Source organism: Amphibalanus amphitrite, unplaced genomic scaffold (assembly GCF_019059575.1).
Source record: "Amphibalanus amphitrite isolate SeventyFive unplaced genomic scaffold, NRLGWU_Aamphi_draft 000782F_arrow, whole genome shotgun sequence".
Lineage (NCBI taxonomy): Eukaryota > Metazoa > Arthropoda > Thecostraca > Balanomorpha > Balanidae > Amphibalanus > Amphibalanus amphitrite.
Window position 1 is genome coordinate 187,053 of NW_024882276.1, and position 15,693 is coordinate 202,745.

The following is a 15,693-nucleotide window of genomic DNA, read 5'->3' on the forward strand; positions in this document are numbered from 1 at the left end:
ACTTACCTACACAACGTAAAAAAGCGACCTCTGCTCAAATTAAAGTGACGGTAATATGGCCATGTTACGCGACTTCAGTAGCAGTGCGCGCTGCACATCTCCGTCTCACAGCAGTGGCGACACCTACCAGGAAACCAAACATCGACCTAATGCTGGATGCCCTTCAGCAAATGGCAGCACACCCAACAGCTCTAACAACACAACGGATCACGATGAGGGTGGTACAGGCCTCTCTGCAGAAACATTTACTTCCGCCCGCCCGTCCCACCTCTTCACCTTCGAGTGGTCAAGAAGTGCGTGCGAGATCGTATACCTCTTGCAACGCTGAACTAGCCATTTCCATTGCTATCTACTAAGAATGCGATTCGACTTAGGCGGAATGAGTACACACCTAGCGAGTGCATGGAACTATAGACTGAAAAGGCACAATCTTATATTTATTTAAATATCTGAATCAACGCTTTATAATGCAAGTACAACGCAATCATGACTGACAAATAACACTAAGCACGACAAAAATACACTAAAATCACCCACACAAGCTGATATACTGACGGGCACTCTCTTCCCCTTGCTATAATCCATTAGCTATGGGAAACACTGACCTCTATGGCGTGCTGCGAGTCGCACCATAGGAGCTGCGGACCAGCACATAGATCGGCATAAATAAAACTACAATCTGCAGACCCGGACAGTCGACGAAGAAGGCAATCACTAATCATCGGCCATATCACAAAATGACTCACCATCAGTAAACCCGCCGGCATGGAACAAAATCACTGAAGAGATTTACTATTCTTAAAATTGCAACATGAAACAATGCGGATTCGACTTGAATATAACTGCTTTTGAAAATTGCCGGAGAGGAAGGCGACAATCATGCATTGCATTCAACTAATTGGCATTTTGTAGGCATTCACCGTGATGATTAACGATTGACATGACATGCACCAATGCACACATGAAACACTGAACACACCACTCACAAAAAAAGGAATCGTGAGCGTGACCCCATCACACTCACCCATCCATGGGCCACACTGAGCTGCTCCCCACGTCTCTCAGCGCCACTTATCAGGAATACCATCTCGAGGACTGTAGATGCACGGAGCCAACGGGAGTGCTAGATCAAGGCTGGACAGGAACTGCATCCCGTCTGCATTTCATGCTTCTCCGTGCGACATCGGACGCATAGAAGCAGCGCACACTGCCCTGAGGCAGCCTCTAGTTGGCAGATGCGATCTAACAGACCACGCTCGGATCTGACAACTGACGCGACCCAGCGTCCGCTGCGCACAAGGCTGGAGACGCACACAGTGAGCTCCATGTCTCTCTGACCGTCCAGAGTAATTACACGCCTGCAGTCTCAGATCACAGTTTCTGATTCCTCCTTCATCATCACTTGGGAGTGTCACCCACCACTCTGCCGCCTGACTTAGCGTCACAGCCGGGTCAGCAGTTTAGGCTCAGTCCCGGAGCTGCAGTTACGGCACAGTACGAGCCGCCTCAGCCCCAGTCCCGCGTCTTACGACACAGCCCGAGCCGCCTCAGCCCCAAGCCTGTGTCTTGCAGTAGTGCATCACCAGTTTTCCCTCTGATCCAAAACACTCGAGCAGGTTACCGATGGTCTGGTCCGGTGCGGGTGAGAACGCCTGGCTGACGTACACGAACTGTCGGGGTGCAGGACGTGAGGTCAGGGAGGGGAGCGGTCAGTCAGAGGCCGCCGGCACAGTCAGGAGAGACCTGCCAGCGCGGCGCTACGAGAGGGCGACACTGTTGACGAGCGGAACACTCGCCTGTGGAGGCAGCAGTGAAGACAAACCCGCCCATCTGTGCTGACCGCTGGGCCAGCCAATAACTGGGTGGAAAGCGGCGTTTTAACATTGACGCATATTTGTAAAAATAAAATCCACGCAACTTTCTATGGGGTAGGTAGGAGAGCGACAACAAACGTACGGCTCCAAGGCGCCACAATGACATGCAACACCTGTATTTCACGTGCCCCATTGGCCATTGGCTTTTTCTATCCAGAACCCCAGCAGCAACTCTTGCGCCTCCCCTGCTATTTCCCATTCCCCTGGCGAGAACGATTTCCACCTTGTTAGTGAATGACACATACATACATCCTCAGCGACATAGTCATCAGCCCACCTCCTATAAAATTCTTCAGAGCGACTCGCCCCCCCCCCCCCCCCCCCCCCAGCGAGTACTCATCGTCCAGCCTCCTCACCAATAATTTCCCCGCCCTCATGTTTCCCGACGATTCTCCTCAGCCATTCCCGAGCCGCACTTCTCCAGCGATTATCCCACCTCCTCAGCGGCTCTTCCCACAGTCCTCCTCCTCCCCAGGGACCACCCCATCTCTCAATCGGCTCATCCCTATCCTTGTCTACCAATGGGTTCTTCCTATCTCCCTTCCCTACATAGACTTCCCTATATCCAGACTCCCCACCGCTCAGTCCTCCCAGTGACTCCCCACTGGCTCCCCAGCGACTCCCCACTGGCTCCCCAGCGTCTCCCCGCCTCACCAGTGACTCCTCGGGCTCCATGCGGATGTAGCGTTTGATAAACTGGATGACCCAGGTGACCTTCTGTGCCGGATCCACCTTCCACAGCCGCTGCCGCATGATCGGAGCGTCTCCGGCCGCCTTCAGCAGCAGGTTCACTGGGGAAGGCAGATCGGATGGTCAGCGGAGGCCAGGCAGACCGATCGCAGAATAGCGGATGGACGCTTCAACAGAACGGTGAAAACTCACTTATCGCCCTGTTGGGGAGCCAATGATTACCTTATCGTGAAAGACCGAGCAGGCCGGGTATCGAAGAATGAGCAGATAATTTATACGAGATCTAATAGACCATTTAGGGAAATAAAGTGGCTAGCATGAACTGAAAAAACTGTTAACTGGGACTCAACACATTGATTACTGGCAGCTGAACTGAACAGACTCATCCGGGATTAAACTGACTGATCATATCGATGGTCAGACTTAACACTACTCACATAAGATGAGGAAAAGTAATAAAATGACACTGATGAGGATGGGCAATGATAGACTGCTCACGAAAATAGCTCATACAGCAAAAAGTTCAAGCCTTTGAGCCTTTATTTCAGACAATTCAGCTAACCAGCTGTTCAAATTACAACGACTCTTTTCAATCAAACGGGCGGAGCACTCAGCGATTCATAAATGTAAAAGCTGCATAAACGTATAACGACTAAACCTGATTCGTGCCTACCAGCCAAGCTTAGAATCACACACCTGAGGCCGTATATTTTAACGTGCAGTACCTAGCATGTTTCTAGGCTGGATCTCCCCTCACCTCTGTCTTTGGCTTTCGTTTCCGACGGTGCATCACTCTTGGTATCCGTGTCCGTCTCCGTATCTGCCCCCGGCGCCGTGTCCACTCCGGCTCCGGACCCGGTGTCCGCTCCAGCTCCGGCTCCGGTGTCCACTCCGGCTCCGGACCCGGTATCCGCCGGGGCAGCGGTGCTCTCGGTGTCCGGACCCGTCTCCGTGCCCGCCCGGCTGGTAGTGCTCTCAGTATCCGGCCCGGTCCCTGTGTCCGCGACGGGAGCTGGAGGGTCGGGGGCGTCCTCGGGTCCGGCGGCCGGAGGGTCACCACCGCCACCCTCCGCGGGTTCAGCGGAGTCGGACATCACAGCCGGATGCTAGCAGTCATCAGACCTGCAATAATGGGGTGTGGGAGAAAATATTGAATGGTAGAGTTGAAAATGGAAATCACTAAGCTTCCTAGGCACCTTTTCTTATACATGGGTACTCAAAAATGCACCATGTGCTTCACAGTCTCTTCATGGCCATATTGTGTGTGCATATTTTGTGAAGTGTTGGTAACTGCCTAAGCTGTCATCCCTTCAAAGCTGGGCAGAACCACTGAAATTCTATGTAAACTTGTAACAAAACAAAGATCACATTTTAATAGGGCAGACACATACATAGCTGTGTTCAGTATGTGAGATCTCAGTGTATCTCCCATAAAAGCATGGATCAATCCTCCCAACAGATCTCTAAGCAAACTTGAAACTGGGTTTATGATCTTTTTGGATGAGATATGGGGATTTTTTTTAACAGGACTATGACCAGAGCCCAAGAAGGCACTCCTGAAATCTTGTGAAGCCCCATGCTGTCACCTTTCTCAGTCAGTCATCAACAACTGGAACAGCCTGCCACCATCTGTCAATGTGTCAATATGTCAATGTGAACACATCTCAATGTGTTCCCATGAGGGAACACATTGAGGGTGTTGGTGCCTGACACTGTCCTGAACTGTCCTGACTCTCACTCGAAACATCTGCACTTCACCCTGCCTCAACCATATGATCAGTAACACTGTCACCCAAGAACTTGGTCTTGGCATGAGCAGACACTACAGGCTCTTGGCCAGGGGCGGATCCAGGAAAACTCCAAGGGGAGGGTCATGAATCGAAGTGGTGCCCCTACCTATACCCAAAATTAAAAACTCAACGGATTTCGTCCACTTCATTTCGGTGGTGCCCCCATTTTCAGGGTTTTTTTCTTTTTATTTTTTATTTTTAGTCAGTATCTTAACTCTAAGCCACAACCACATTTACCAATTGTAAGCAAGTATATATGAATGTGCTATGTGTATATATGTTGTGGACGCTGAGTAGTGAGTACTTACCAGGAACGTTATCAGGTAAGCGAATCGTTGTCAGTCCGACGAACTTGACCCTGGCGTCTAAAGGGTCTGTCCTTGACACTTCAGGCTTGTCAGGGGCACCAAAGTCCTTCCAGGGACACCACAAACCTGTCAGGGGCACCTACGGCCTTGTAGGGGCGCCACAGGCCCGCCAGGGGCACCACAGGCCTGCCAGGAAGCAGTGGCACCACAGGTCTAGCAAGTATACACGACAGGCCTGTCGGGGGCACAACGGGCCTGTTGGGCCCATGAGCACCCCTAGGGGCAGGGGCACCACAGTCCTTCCAGGGGCAACGCAGGCCTGTGAGGGGCACCAGCGGCCTAGCAGGGGCACCAGTCAACACAGGCCTGCCAGGGGCACCACAGACCTGCCAGGGGCATCAGAGGCCTGCCAGGAGCACCACCGACCTCGCAGGGGTAACTTGGGCCTGTCAGGGGCACCACGGGCCTGTCGAGAGGCACTTCAGGCTTTTCAGGGGCACCATAGTCCTCTCCGGGCGCAGGGGTAGCAGGGGCACCAGAGGCCTGCCAGGGGCACCACAGGCCTAGCAAGGGCACCACGGGCCTGTCATGGGCACCTCAGGCCTGTCAGGGCCCAGGGACACCACAGTCCTTCCAGGGGCACCACAAGCCTGTCAGGGGCACCAGAGGCTTAGCAAGGGCACCACAGGCCTGCCAGGGGCACTACAGGCCTAGCAAGGGCACCACTGGTCTATCAGGGGCACCACGAGCCTGTCATAGCCAGACATCTCAGGCTTGTCAAGGCCCAGGGGCACCACAGGTCTGTGAGGGGCACCAGCGACCTAGCAGGGGCACCAGTCAACACAGGTCTGCCAGGGGCGCCACAGACCTGCCAGGGGCACCAGTACCACAGACCTGCCAGGGGCACCAGAGGTCTGCCAGGGGCACCACCGGCCTCGCAGGGGCACATTGGGCCTGTCAGGGGCACCACAGGCCTGCCAGGGGTACCACAGGCCTAGCAAGGCACCACTGGCCTGTCAGGGGCACCACGAGCCTGTCATGACCGGGCACCTCAGGCTTGTCAGGGCCCAGGGGCACCACAGTCCTTCCAGGGGCATTACAAGCCTGTTAGGGGCACCAGAGGCCTAGCAAGGGCACCACAGGCCTGCCATGGACACCTAAGGCCTGCCAGGGGCACCACCGGCCTTGCAGGGGCGCCTCAGGCCTGTCAGAGGCACCACGTGCCTGCCGGGGACACTTCAGGCTTGTCAGGGGCGTTACAGTCCTGTCAGGGCCCAGGGGCACCAGGCCCGTGGTGTCCCTGCTAGGCCTGTGGTGCCCCTGGCGGTCCTGTGGTGCCCCCGTCAGGACTGTGATACCCCTGATAGGCCGGTGGTGCCCCTGGCAGGTCTTTGGGCCCCCGGGCCTCAAGGGGGGGGGGGCCATGACCCATGTGACCCCCCCCCCCTTGGATCCGCCACTGCTCTTGGCCTGCCTAAATTTCCATGCATCAAGTAACTAAGTAATTAAGCAAGAGATCAAGATTTGTGGCATCAGATCCCACATCCAATTCCTTGTATCCATGCACATGTCTGAAATGAATTATGGGTAAACAAAAAACATAGTCTTTATTCATAATCCCAATGAATTTCCACAAGAGAAAATGTTTGAACCTGTGATTACAGTGGATCTTGATCTCTGATAAGTTAAAGTGAAAAACAATCTCTTGATGCACAAGCCTAGAGTAAATAGAAGGTTAGGAGAGATTGGGGCAATGTGTTACAGCTTACACTTTTAGGTTTTCCGCACTTAGCATCCAAATTACCTATGCAATAGAGCTGTGCCAATTTTCTTCGCAGGCTAGTCTAGTTTATTTGGAATGCACATGCAAATAATTATTTTTATACAGTTATTCATTTTTCCGTGAATGATGGGAAACCAAAGGAATTGGAATAGGCATTTTCGGGGTAACTTGAAGAGTGACTTGGCGTACCACCAGGTCTGACCTCGCAGACATGTAAAACAAGTGCAGCATTTCCGCTTGCATAAATACCTATTGGTGTCATAGCAATTGCTTTTTAAGATATTTAATTTGTAACTAAATAGCCCTACCCTCCCCTATATTTCCAATGCCATATAGGTACCTAACCTATTTCACTTTTTAGAAATGTCAATACATGCTTATTGCTTTGTCAACATACAGCAATTTGGTCAATAACTCACTCGCATAATTATGTCAATTCAATATAAATAATAATACCTCGCTAGTCGCTACGCTTGTTCTTGTTGGATTACGGCGCGTAGCTGCCAGGGCTCAAGCGTCCATCACTAGTCGCTACGTTCACTCAATATACCCTGACGCAAAACACCCAAACCAACTCGTGAACTCGCCGACAACTCGCATCCACCTCAACTCACGAGTGATGTGAGATCGGAGTGGAGAGTATTTTATAAGTGTAATGGTTCATCTCTATCCATCTGAAGGCCGATTTATTTCGACACAAATTAAGTATGACTTTGTAAATTCATTCCATTCTGTTGTCAATTGATTTTCTTATCACTTTTAAATGTTCGAGCTTTAAAAAAGCGCAAAAATTATTTTTGAGAATCGATTCGTGAACATCACGAGTTCAAAACTGGCTGCAAAATCATCATCTCTAACTAATTGGGCTTTCGTCTAACGCGCGCCACGCAGCGTTTCTCACCAACTCACTTGTCAACTCACTTCACATTCGCTGTGAAAAGGACAGGGCGTATGGGGGCTGAACTGAAGGTTGGTTTTTGTGTATTTAGGGCCTTGGGTTTTTGTTTCGTGAGGACTGAGTGAGGCATCAGTCACCATTTATTTTATTTGTTTTCCCTTTCAAACTTCTACCTATCACCACTTGAGCCTGAAGGTGCTTGCTAGTTTGATTTGAGACATTCGATGGAATCCTGAATTATAGGCACTTAAAACTGAGGAGATTAGCAGACTATAGCTCCTCATCATCCAAATCCTTTTATCCAAATTCTGGTAGTGTTCATGATCGATAGTTTTTTTTTACTCCTGCACGTCATCCCCACCCATTCGTATACCCATGTCATTTCACTTGATTCTCAAATCCAATTGCTTGAACTCGATTGCTGTCAAATATTTGTTATTGTGAGGATCAGTTGGGATCATGCTCCAGGCTGTAATGGTAAAGCATGGCAGTGTTGGCCAGATCTTGATCTCTTGGGTGTGGGGCACTCCGCCGGTGCAGAGTGGAGTTGCTAGGGGCGCAGTGCGGATTGTGCATGGATACTGGATCAGTGTGGCCCAAAAGTGGTGCCATGCCCAGTTTGAGTTGCTTTTCTGGCACATTTATGTGCCAGGAAAATGGTGCACAGCAGGCTTACAAGGGTAATGCAAGGATCATTTGTTGGTCCGTATATTGCAGTTTTATGTCAGAAGTGAAGTGCATGTTTCTAGACTTTGATGCTTAGGTACTTAAGTGGAATGTTAACCCTTGTTAACTTTCACAAAGTTCTAGTAGCTGGTGCAGCTCATCTAGTTTGTTGCCATGCGTGCAGTCAGTCTAGCCTCACATTTTGATGCATGCAGGGCTAGGGCCTGCTTTCTTGTTCTACATCTCAAGAACTGACAACTAGTGATTGCATTCAATCTTTAAATGAGATTCAATTGATGTGAGCACCTAAGCCTAACTGACCCAATATTATAAAAACTGACCAGTCTAAACCTTAACTAAAGTTCCTGTCCTGTTAGTAACCAGCTATCAGTGTGGCCATGCTATTCCACTTGTCATGTTGATATTTTTATAATGTGGAATTCTTGTTCTATATGCTCTTTTCTGTTAGTTGCTGCTAGGTGCGTGTGACACTTGACCCATATTGTCTGTCCTTGTTTTGTTTCCAGATGTGCTGAAAAGCAGTGGAAGTGCAATGCCCATCACTCAATACATGGTGCATGGGAAAAATGTCACCCAATAGTGGTCACAGAAGGAATGGCACCTCCAAAATACGGCTGACAAGTGAGTGGTAGTAGAGAAGGGACCTGGCAGTTGTGTGAGAAGGTTGAGTCCTTAATCTGTTTGTGAGGATTACCAATGTTCCTCTCTAGTTCGATTTAATTATCTTGGTGATTGATAATCTTAAAACCCATAGCATTTTTGTCCCTATTTACCTCATTTTGGTCCATTTAAGGTTCTTGGGCATTAAACAAATTTTCTTTGCATGAATCTGATGCATACCTATAGCTTATATTGTTTTTTTTTTTACCATCAATTCAGCTAGTGTCAAGACCAGGGAGCCCTGTCGATGGGTTGCTCTCACAATCTGCTTATGATTTCAGTATTATGTGCCAAGGATCTGGCCAGGAAGGATTTCTTCAGTGAGTACCTTACCTCCCTCTTTCATGCCACTGGTTGTTTGTTTATAGCTTGGTTTGATTTTAAGTGAGCTTAATGGGATCCCATTTTTCAATGGCGACCCTTTTGACGATGTTCTCAGTCTAAGTAAATCATACCCACCCAGAAATCAACCAAAGTGCCTGGGTGTCTAATAAATGTTTTTTTTTTGCAAATTGAAATACCATGAAATTGTGATATCTCTGTTCAGTGCTATACATCTCCTCTGTATCTCCATCTGCTAAATCTCCATCTGTTCGGCCGTCCGCAGGGTTGCCGGACCCGTTCGCTCGGATCAGCGTGGACGGCTCTGGCCAGTGCCACTGCACGGAGACGTGCCACGCTACGCTCAGTCCCAAGTGGAACAAACACTTTGACCTGTGAGTACCGAGTCACCTACGCCGCCGCGCTCGGGCATGGTGGCGGGGGGGGACGCAGGGTTACAGAGGCTGCGATGGGGCGTGGTTATTGGTTATATGTTTGGCAATAGGGGGCTGTTACAGTGACGGTGATGGGAGGACGTGTTTAAAATGGTTGCGAATGTTTTGGAAGCTGATCTGGCATGGTTCTCATGTTTAGCGAGGAGCGGTAAACATTGATCTGACATGAAGAGGAAGTCACCATTTTTAATCGGTCGTCATCCCTCGAAGCACTTATCTATCCTAAATCTAGTTAGTGACGTAGGTATCCTGCAGCACTGAAACATTCTCAGTGCCTGCACAGATCCTTCATGGCACCCTCTTGCTCTGTTCACCCGTACCGGGCCCCGCAGCGGACACGCTCGTCGTGCGGTTCGGTTGGTGCGTGCCGATCTGCCCGTGCAGCGCTGGTCCTCCGCTGACTGACACCCCTCCCCTCTCCGACTGAGGTCTACTGCGGGGCACAGTGGGGACTGTCGCTCAGAGACATGTTGAAGATGCATCTTTCCGGGCTTGACCTGACCTGAACCCCTCACTACACACAGAACAATGTTGTGCAGTATGGATCTCTGATCCAGAAAAAATCTGCCTGATACTGAGCGCAGAAACCAACAAACAGTTGACGATTATCGAGTTACGGTGATTACCTGTTGCCGGTACTCTCACGTATTTAGCACTAATCACTGACAATTTATCAGTTCTCGTTATCGACAGCAGGGAGCCGTATCTGAAGCCCGCTGACCGCGTTCGGTACATCGCGCTGACCTCACTGGGACAGAATGTCTCGGAGCCCGGCCGCGTCGGGTGTATATTTATGGAGCTAAGTGCGGCTTCTGCAGTTGATTTCAGGCGCAGATCGTCGGCGGAAATTGTCACCCATCTGCGGTCCCTTCATTGACGCTCTATGAGCATTCATAACGGACATGTGTGATGGTGTCATCAGGGATATTGTTAATATTCTTGATGGGCAACTTACGTTGTAAATTCGGTCCGGCTTATACCAGAGTTTGGTTTGTATTGGGAGAATGTGGGCACATGGTGCATCCACCACTGTAATGAAGTAGTGAACACATAGTAGTCGCTTTATAGGCGTTGTCTAGTCGCAGGGAGTATTTTGTTATAGTTCGTTTTTTTTTTTTCAAAAGGACGCTGGCTCCAAGTATGTTTTTCGAACAAGCACGTGTTTAAGCGAGCAAAACGAGCAAAAACTGAACCTGAGAAAATCGAACGTCGACTAATTTTGACATGTGATTTCTTCCCGATAATTTCCATATGGGCGTTTTCGAAGCAGATATGAGAACAGCGGTGACGTCATGCTGTCGAACATGTATTTCAATTTAACTTATGACTATCATGGACGGAGCCGCTCACTCGATTATAAGCTCGGCAACAGTGAAAAACTAAGTTTCACCCAAATTCGTTGACACTTGTCCCACTGCACGGGCATTTGGGTGCCTGCTGCCACCAGTGACGTCATCATAATATGTTCATTTTTAAGGAACAATTTCCAGCTACTTTCCGTGCAAAATTTGAAATCGATTATTTTTTCGGTTAGAAATTCTTGGCCAGACACTGAAGCTGCCAAAACTCACGTGAGAGCTTCGATATTGAACTTTGAGCCAGCGTCCTTTTGAAAATAAACGAACTATAGTCGTGCTACCACCTCATATATTCTGAACATTTACCGGGCAGTCTCAGCTCGCTCGTTTTCTGAGTTCCCACGGACGTGGTCTCGGGTGTGGGGCCCACACTACTTGACGGGCCGGCGCTGCCGCGGCCGCCGCACAGCCGCAGTCAGCTGACTGGCCCGACAAAACTGTGTGACTGGGACGCGGGGCCCGGCGGGGGTGGGGCAACCGATCGGCCGGCGCCTCTGCACTCGCGGTGACTGTGGGAATCGCACGTCTACGTACGACGAAAAACAGTGTGCGTGTAACGCACAACCTAAACGCCTGTGGCATGGCAGTCTGCGCTCCGAGTGTGCATACATTGATCACTAGTTATGGATGGGATCGTGGACTTTGGAACTCAATCTGGCCCATTTCCTAACCGTGGCTGGGCCCTCCGCCCGATGGTATTTGGACTGACAGATTGTGTAACGTTTGAGCGCCGATCACTGCGTATGTGTATCGCACGGCTCCAAACCCAACCACTGAATACCGGGAACTCAGCGGACATGTCTCCAGGGTACGCGATTGGAGCTGCGCGGCCCGGGCGGGCCGCTACTCTCCCTCGGGGGGCGCCGATCGGGGGCACTGTCGTGCGGTCAGCTGGCCTTCAAGGTCAGGTGGGGAGGGAAGGGGGCGTCGTACCGCTCACGGGCCGCGCTGCAACGGCGGGGGAACAGAACAGAACAGATTTATTTGAATAAGATCCACGATTACATGGCTTTTCACTTACTCGCGTCTGAATGGTAATACAATGGGAAGTTGGAACAGGCACACGGAAATGACTACAAACATTCGCATACCATGCATACACTCGCACCAGAAACGATATCGTGAATCAGAGAGATCCAGCGAACAGCCTGGCATCTGCCCGGAAAGACAAAGTGCCAGGCTCAATGCCGCTGTCGTTCAGCAGCGACACACCGCGGTAACAGAGTCGCCGCCTGCCGGCCTCCACACGGATGGCCGGAAGGGTAAACGAGTCCGCTCGCCTGGTGTTATGATCATGCCGCTGGTGGGCTCGCTGTCCGAAGGTCTTAAGAAGAAAGTCCGGATGACCTGACTTCATCGTCCGCTCGACTGCACACAAGGTATGGTAAGCCACCAACTGTTAGGCCGTGAGCCAGCCAAGGCTCGATATGGCACCCGAGATGTGATCACATCGCCTTTTCCCGGTCACGACACGTGCGCAGAAGTTGATGGTCTTCTGTACACGGTGCAGCTGTGCAGTGTGGCCAAATCCATTTTGCGTTTGGGGGAGGATGTAGAAAAAAAGCCGCCAGAGGATGTAACTATTTTTTTGAAAAAATGGTCTACTGATTTTTTTAAGTTCTAATTTTCATAGAAAAGGTGGGAAATGGCCTTACTAACATTCAGTACTGATGTATCTTTGAATAAAGCACTTCAGTGATACATATGTAGAAATAGCAATCCTTTTTAAGACAATCGTTTAATAGGAACAACTTCAACGGCCACTGGTCATTTGCCAACCACCACCTTCCCGATGCTGATTCTCCTTACTCTATTCCAGGCATATTCCTCATCCATTCCTGAAAGAAGATCGCGAGCCTTCCAATTTCCAAGCACTCCTGTCATCATCGTGAACCTACGAATCCATCAAGATCCCTACTGCCAGATGACCTCGGACACCGACGTCTGCTCCCCGAAGATACAGCTGCGCATACTGCATAACTATTCACGTTTTATAAAATGTAAATGCATAGTGCTGTGTTTAATAGGTTACTCTCGAATCAATCGAATTAATCGACTATACGACCATTTCTGAATCAGTTATTGTATCAACATTGCATCAGTATAGGAATCAGAATTGCATCGATTATGAGAACTAAGAAAAGTTATCACTAATATAAAATGTTGACCGATATGGCCAGTGGCCAGTACAACTCCCGATGTCATCCTCGACATTAATGTCCTAGTGCATATCCCAGAATCCAACCGCAACTGTGATCTTGGGTTCAATGTGTGCGATGAATTTACTCATTACTGTGTGTAGTAACGGCAACTGAGGGGAAAATAAAATGCAATAAGGTACCGAAACGTCCATATCGCCGATCTTTTTTTGGGCTGGGTAACACTGAACTAGAAGAGTTGGTCGAACGGATGAGATGAGCGCATTTTGTCACCGTTATATCGCTGGCCAGATCGCAAATCCATATCCAGACGAGACAACATATGTCGACGAGCTGCACCAACTAAGGTGATGAGTCCGCACCAGCCCGACGGACTCTAACAGAGCTAACAGAGCTGGAAAAACACACCTACATCTAGCAAGACCTAGAGCTATTACTGAATAGGTCATAAAATATTTACCAGCTTATCACACTTTTTTAGGGGAAAACACCATAGCCGGTCATTTCGACGCGTTTTTTCCAAACCCTGATCTTCTTCCCGTGAATTGCCCGGAAGCACGAAAAATCCAATTTAAAAAGTCCAATCAATTATTCGATCCTGATCAAGTATCAAGCATGTGAGCTTGTTCTGACATTGCTTGATCTGCTGAGACAGACAAACTTCAGAAAACCGAGTCACTGTATTTTACTCAAGCTTTTTTCAACCTGTCGCAAATTTACGTGAGAACAGATACCTATAGAGTTTGAAGGAAAAAAAACACGGCGATTTATTCCCTGCTCAACCTGTTGTGGGTCTCATAGTTCACCCTATCATTTCCTTTTCCTAGCACTACAGGGTATGTGCTCAGTCTCACACCGAAGTTCACGATACCATGTTGGTTGGGCACAAAAAAAAATCGTACCACACGACAGCGGATCAGCTGTGCTGTACAACACACCAGCGTCTAGCTGAGTGCATTCACGCCGACATCTCATCGAGATTGTCATGCTTTGCAGGTAAGGAGTCTATGGTAGGTTCACAAATCAGTCACATGAGTCACGAATGGTGGTATGACTGACTGGGGCCAATTCACCAATCAGTTCGATTACGAGTCTGAACGCATAGTGCACGGCGCGTCTTGGTTGTTTCGTTTTGGACGTCTGCCAGTAGGTGGCTCTGTAAACACCACAACCTAGTCAATAGATGTCGCCATAATGTACTATGCAGTTGTTGTGAAGTTGAAAAGATTTCATAATGTACCTATATTGCTCAGTATTTTCCTCATTAATTAAAACACCCCTCACCTAGGTACCACTGCAATTATAAGTAGTGTTTTGCAATGAATAAGTGCCTAGTTATGTTGAATTAGAAATGTAGATCGCTTTAAATTTACACACAGCTCCAAATCCCTGAAATGATTAGGTACCATCTGAATCAGATCAGGCTTCAGAATGAAGCAGTTCAATACATCATCATAGTTCAAATGGTGTTTGCAAATGCCAGAATGCAGTTTCTTCATTAAGATTTTTTCACACACTAAAGCAATGATTGATGTAATGAAATCTGCATACCCGTCACATCTGCCTTCACATTAACATTTCATCAAATGTCCAATATTAACAGATCACTCCTCAATATAAGAAATCTTTAGTAAATGTGAATATGAAGTCCAGTGAATATTTTGAACATAACCTAACCTGATGTAACCTGACCTAGCTACCTATCAACCTAAAACTTTCAACCTGGCTGTCCCAACTCAAAACCTATTACCTACAACCTACAACCTTAAGCCCACAACCTATCTACACATAAACCAAATTTTATCATACCAGATACCTATATATATATCAATCTGTAAGAATCTGGCCAGATGCCTACATTTCTTTCAGTCAGAATGCACAGAGTAGATGGGTGGTAACTAGTAATGAAAAATCTTTGAAACTAGAGGGTTTTTACTAGCAATGACAATGTCATTGCTGAGGTGCTAATCCAAAATATTAATAATTAACTTAACAGAACCAGCCAACATCACTGGAAATGTCTTCTGAGTTCTGATTGTTGGTTGGTTGTTGTTTTTAGGTAATATGTATTTTTGAAGTATATGAATGTATCAAATCAGATAAAATAACAGATGCACACAAATGAAATTTTAACTGATGCCTTATATATTTGTGAATGAGCTCAACATCCAGGTTCGGTTGCGGATTCCTGATGATGGCAAGAGCTAAAGGCTCGAAATGCTGAGAAACGTTCTTACCTGAGGCTGTGTTCCTGTTCCATGCTTCTCCAAAGCAATCTCAGTCTACGCTCTCCACCTACAAATAACAAACGTGCATGCATAGACCAACATCATCCCAACTTTAACTGAGATCTTTCCAGGATCAAGGTCTTAGGTCCCTGTACCTTATAGCTTGCAAGTATTGCTATCAGTTCTATTACAATTACGCTTCTATCAAATACTGAAATAAGGCAACAAGGCCACAACACAACACTGCTTGTCTATTCAATTTAATGTCTCGAATCGTTTGTATGGAGCAAATGTTTCGGTTTTCCTCGTCTACAAAATATTGTACAAGATTATCAATCTCGACGCACCTGTCGAACTTCGCGGCCTCCGTATTACGTCACACGATTTCAGAGATTTTCGGCAGAAAAACTTCCGACATCCCTAAAACAGCGGCTCACGAAAGCCAGCCAAACGTGAAAATTAAGACAATACAGCCGGTAAAA

The 15,693-nt window shown here is 48.4% G+C and overlaps 2 protein-coding genes across 6 annotated transcripts in view; one reads left to right on the top strand and one right to left on the bottom strand.

Annotated features, from left to right (window-relative positions):
* Window positions 1-420: 420 nt before the first annotated feature.
* Window positions 421-15,647, bottom strand: LOC122366062 (autophagy protein 12-like). Of its 5 annotated transcripts, XM_043337836.1 has the most exons (5): window positions 6,902-7,064; window positions 4,663-4,768; window positions 3,322-3,686; window positions 2,529-2,665; window positions 421-1,670 (listed from the first exon to the last, which is right to left on the bottom strand). In XM_043337836.1, the coding sequence occupies exons 3-5, from the start codon at window positions 3,656-3,658 to the stop codon at window positions 1,548-1,550; spliced, it is 597 nt and encodes a 198-aa protein (XP_043193771.1). In that variant the 5' UTR covers window positions 3,659-3,686; window positions 4,663-4,768; window positions 6,902-7,064; the 3' UTR covers window positions 421-1,547. The 5 variants fall into 5 exon arrangements, with proteins under 5 accessions (XP_043193771.1, XP_043193772.1, XP_043193774.1 ...); XM_043337837.1 differs by lacking the exons at window positions 4,663-4,768; window positions 6,902-7,064 and adding an exon at window positions 15,221-15,647; XM_043337839.1 differs by lacking the exon at window positions 4,663-4,768 and having other exon boundaries at window positions 6,902-7,141.
* LOC122366061 (E3 ubiquitin-protein ligase SMURF2-like) overlaps window positions 7,348-15,693 on the top strand; it is a 48,825-nt gene continuing 40,479 nt past the window's right edge. The window contains exons 1-4 of the mRNA XM_043337833.1: window positions 7,348-7,414; window positions 8,537-8,651; window positions 8,972-9,010; window positions 9,298-9,406. Of these exons, the coding sequence (XP_043193768.1) occupies window positions 8,588-8,651; window positions 8,972-9,010; window positions 9,298-9,406 (212 nt within the window). The 5' untranslated portion in view covers window positions 7,348-7,414; window positions 8,537-8,587. The remainder of the gene's footprint in view (window positions 7,415-8,536; window positions 8,652-8,971; window positions 9,011-9,297; window positions 9,407-15,693) is intronic.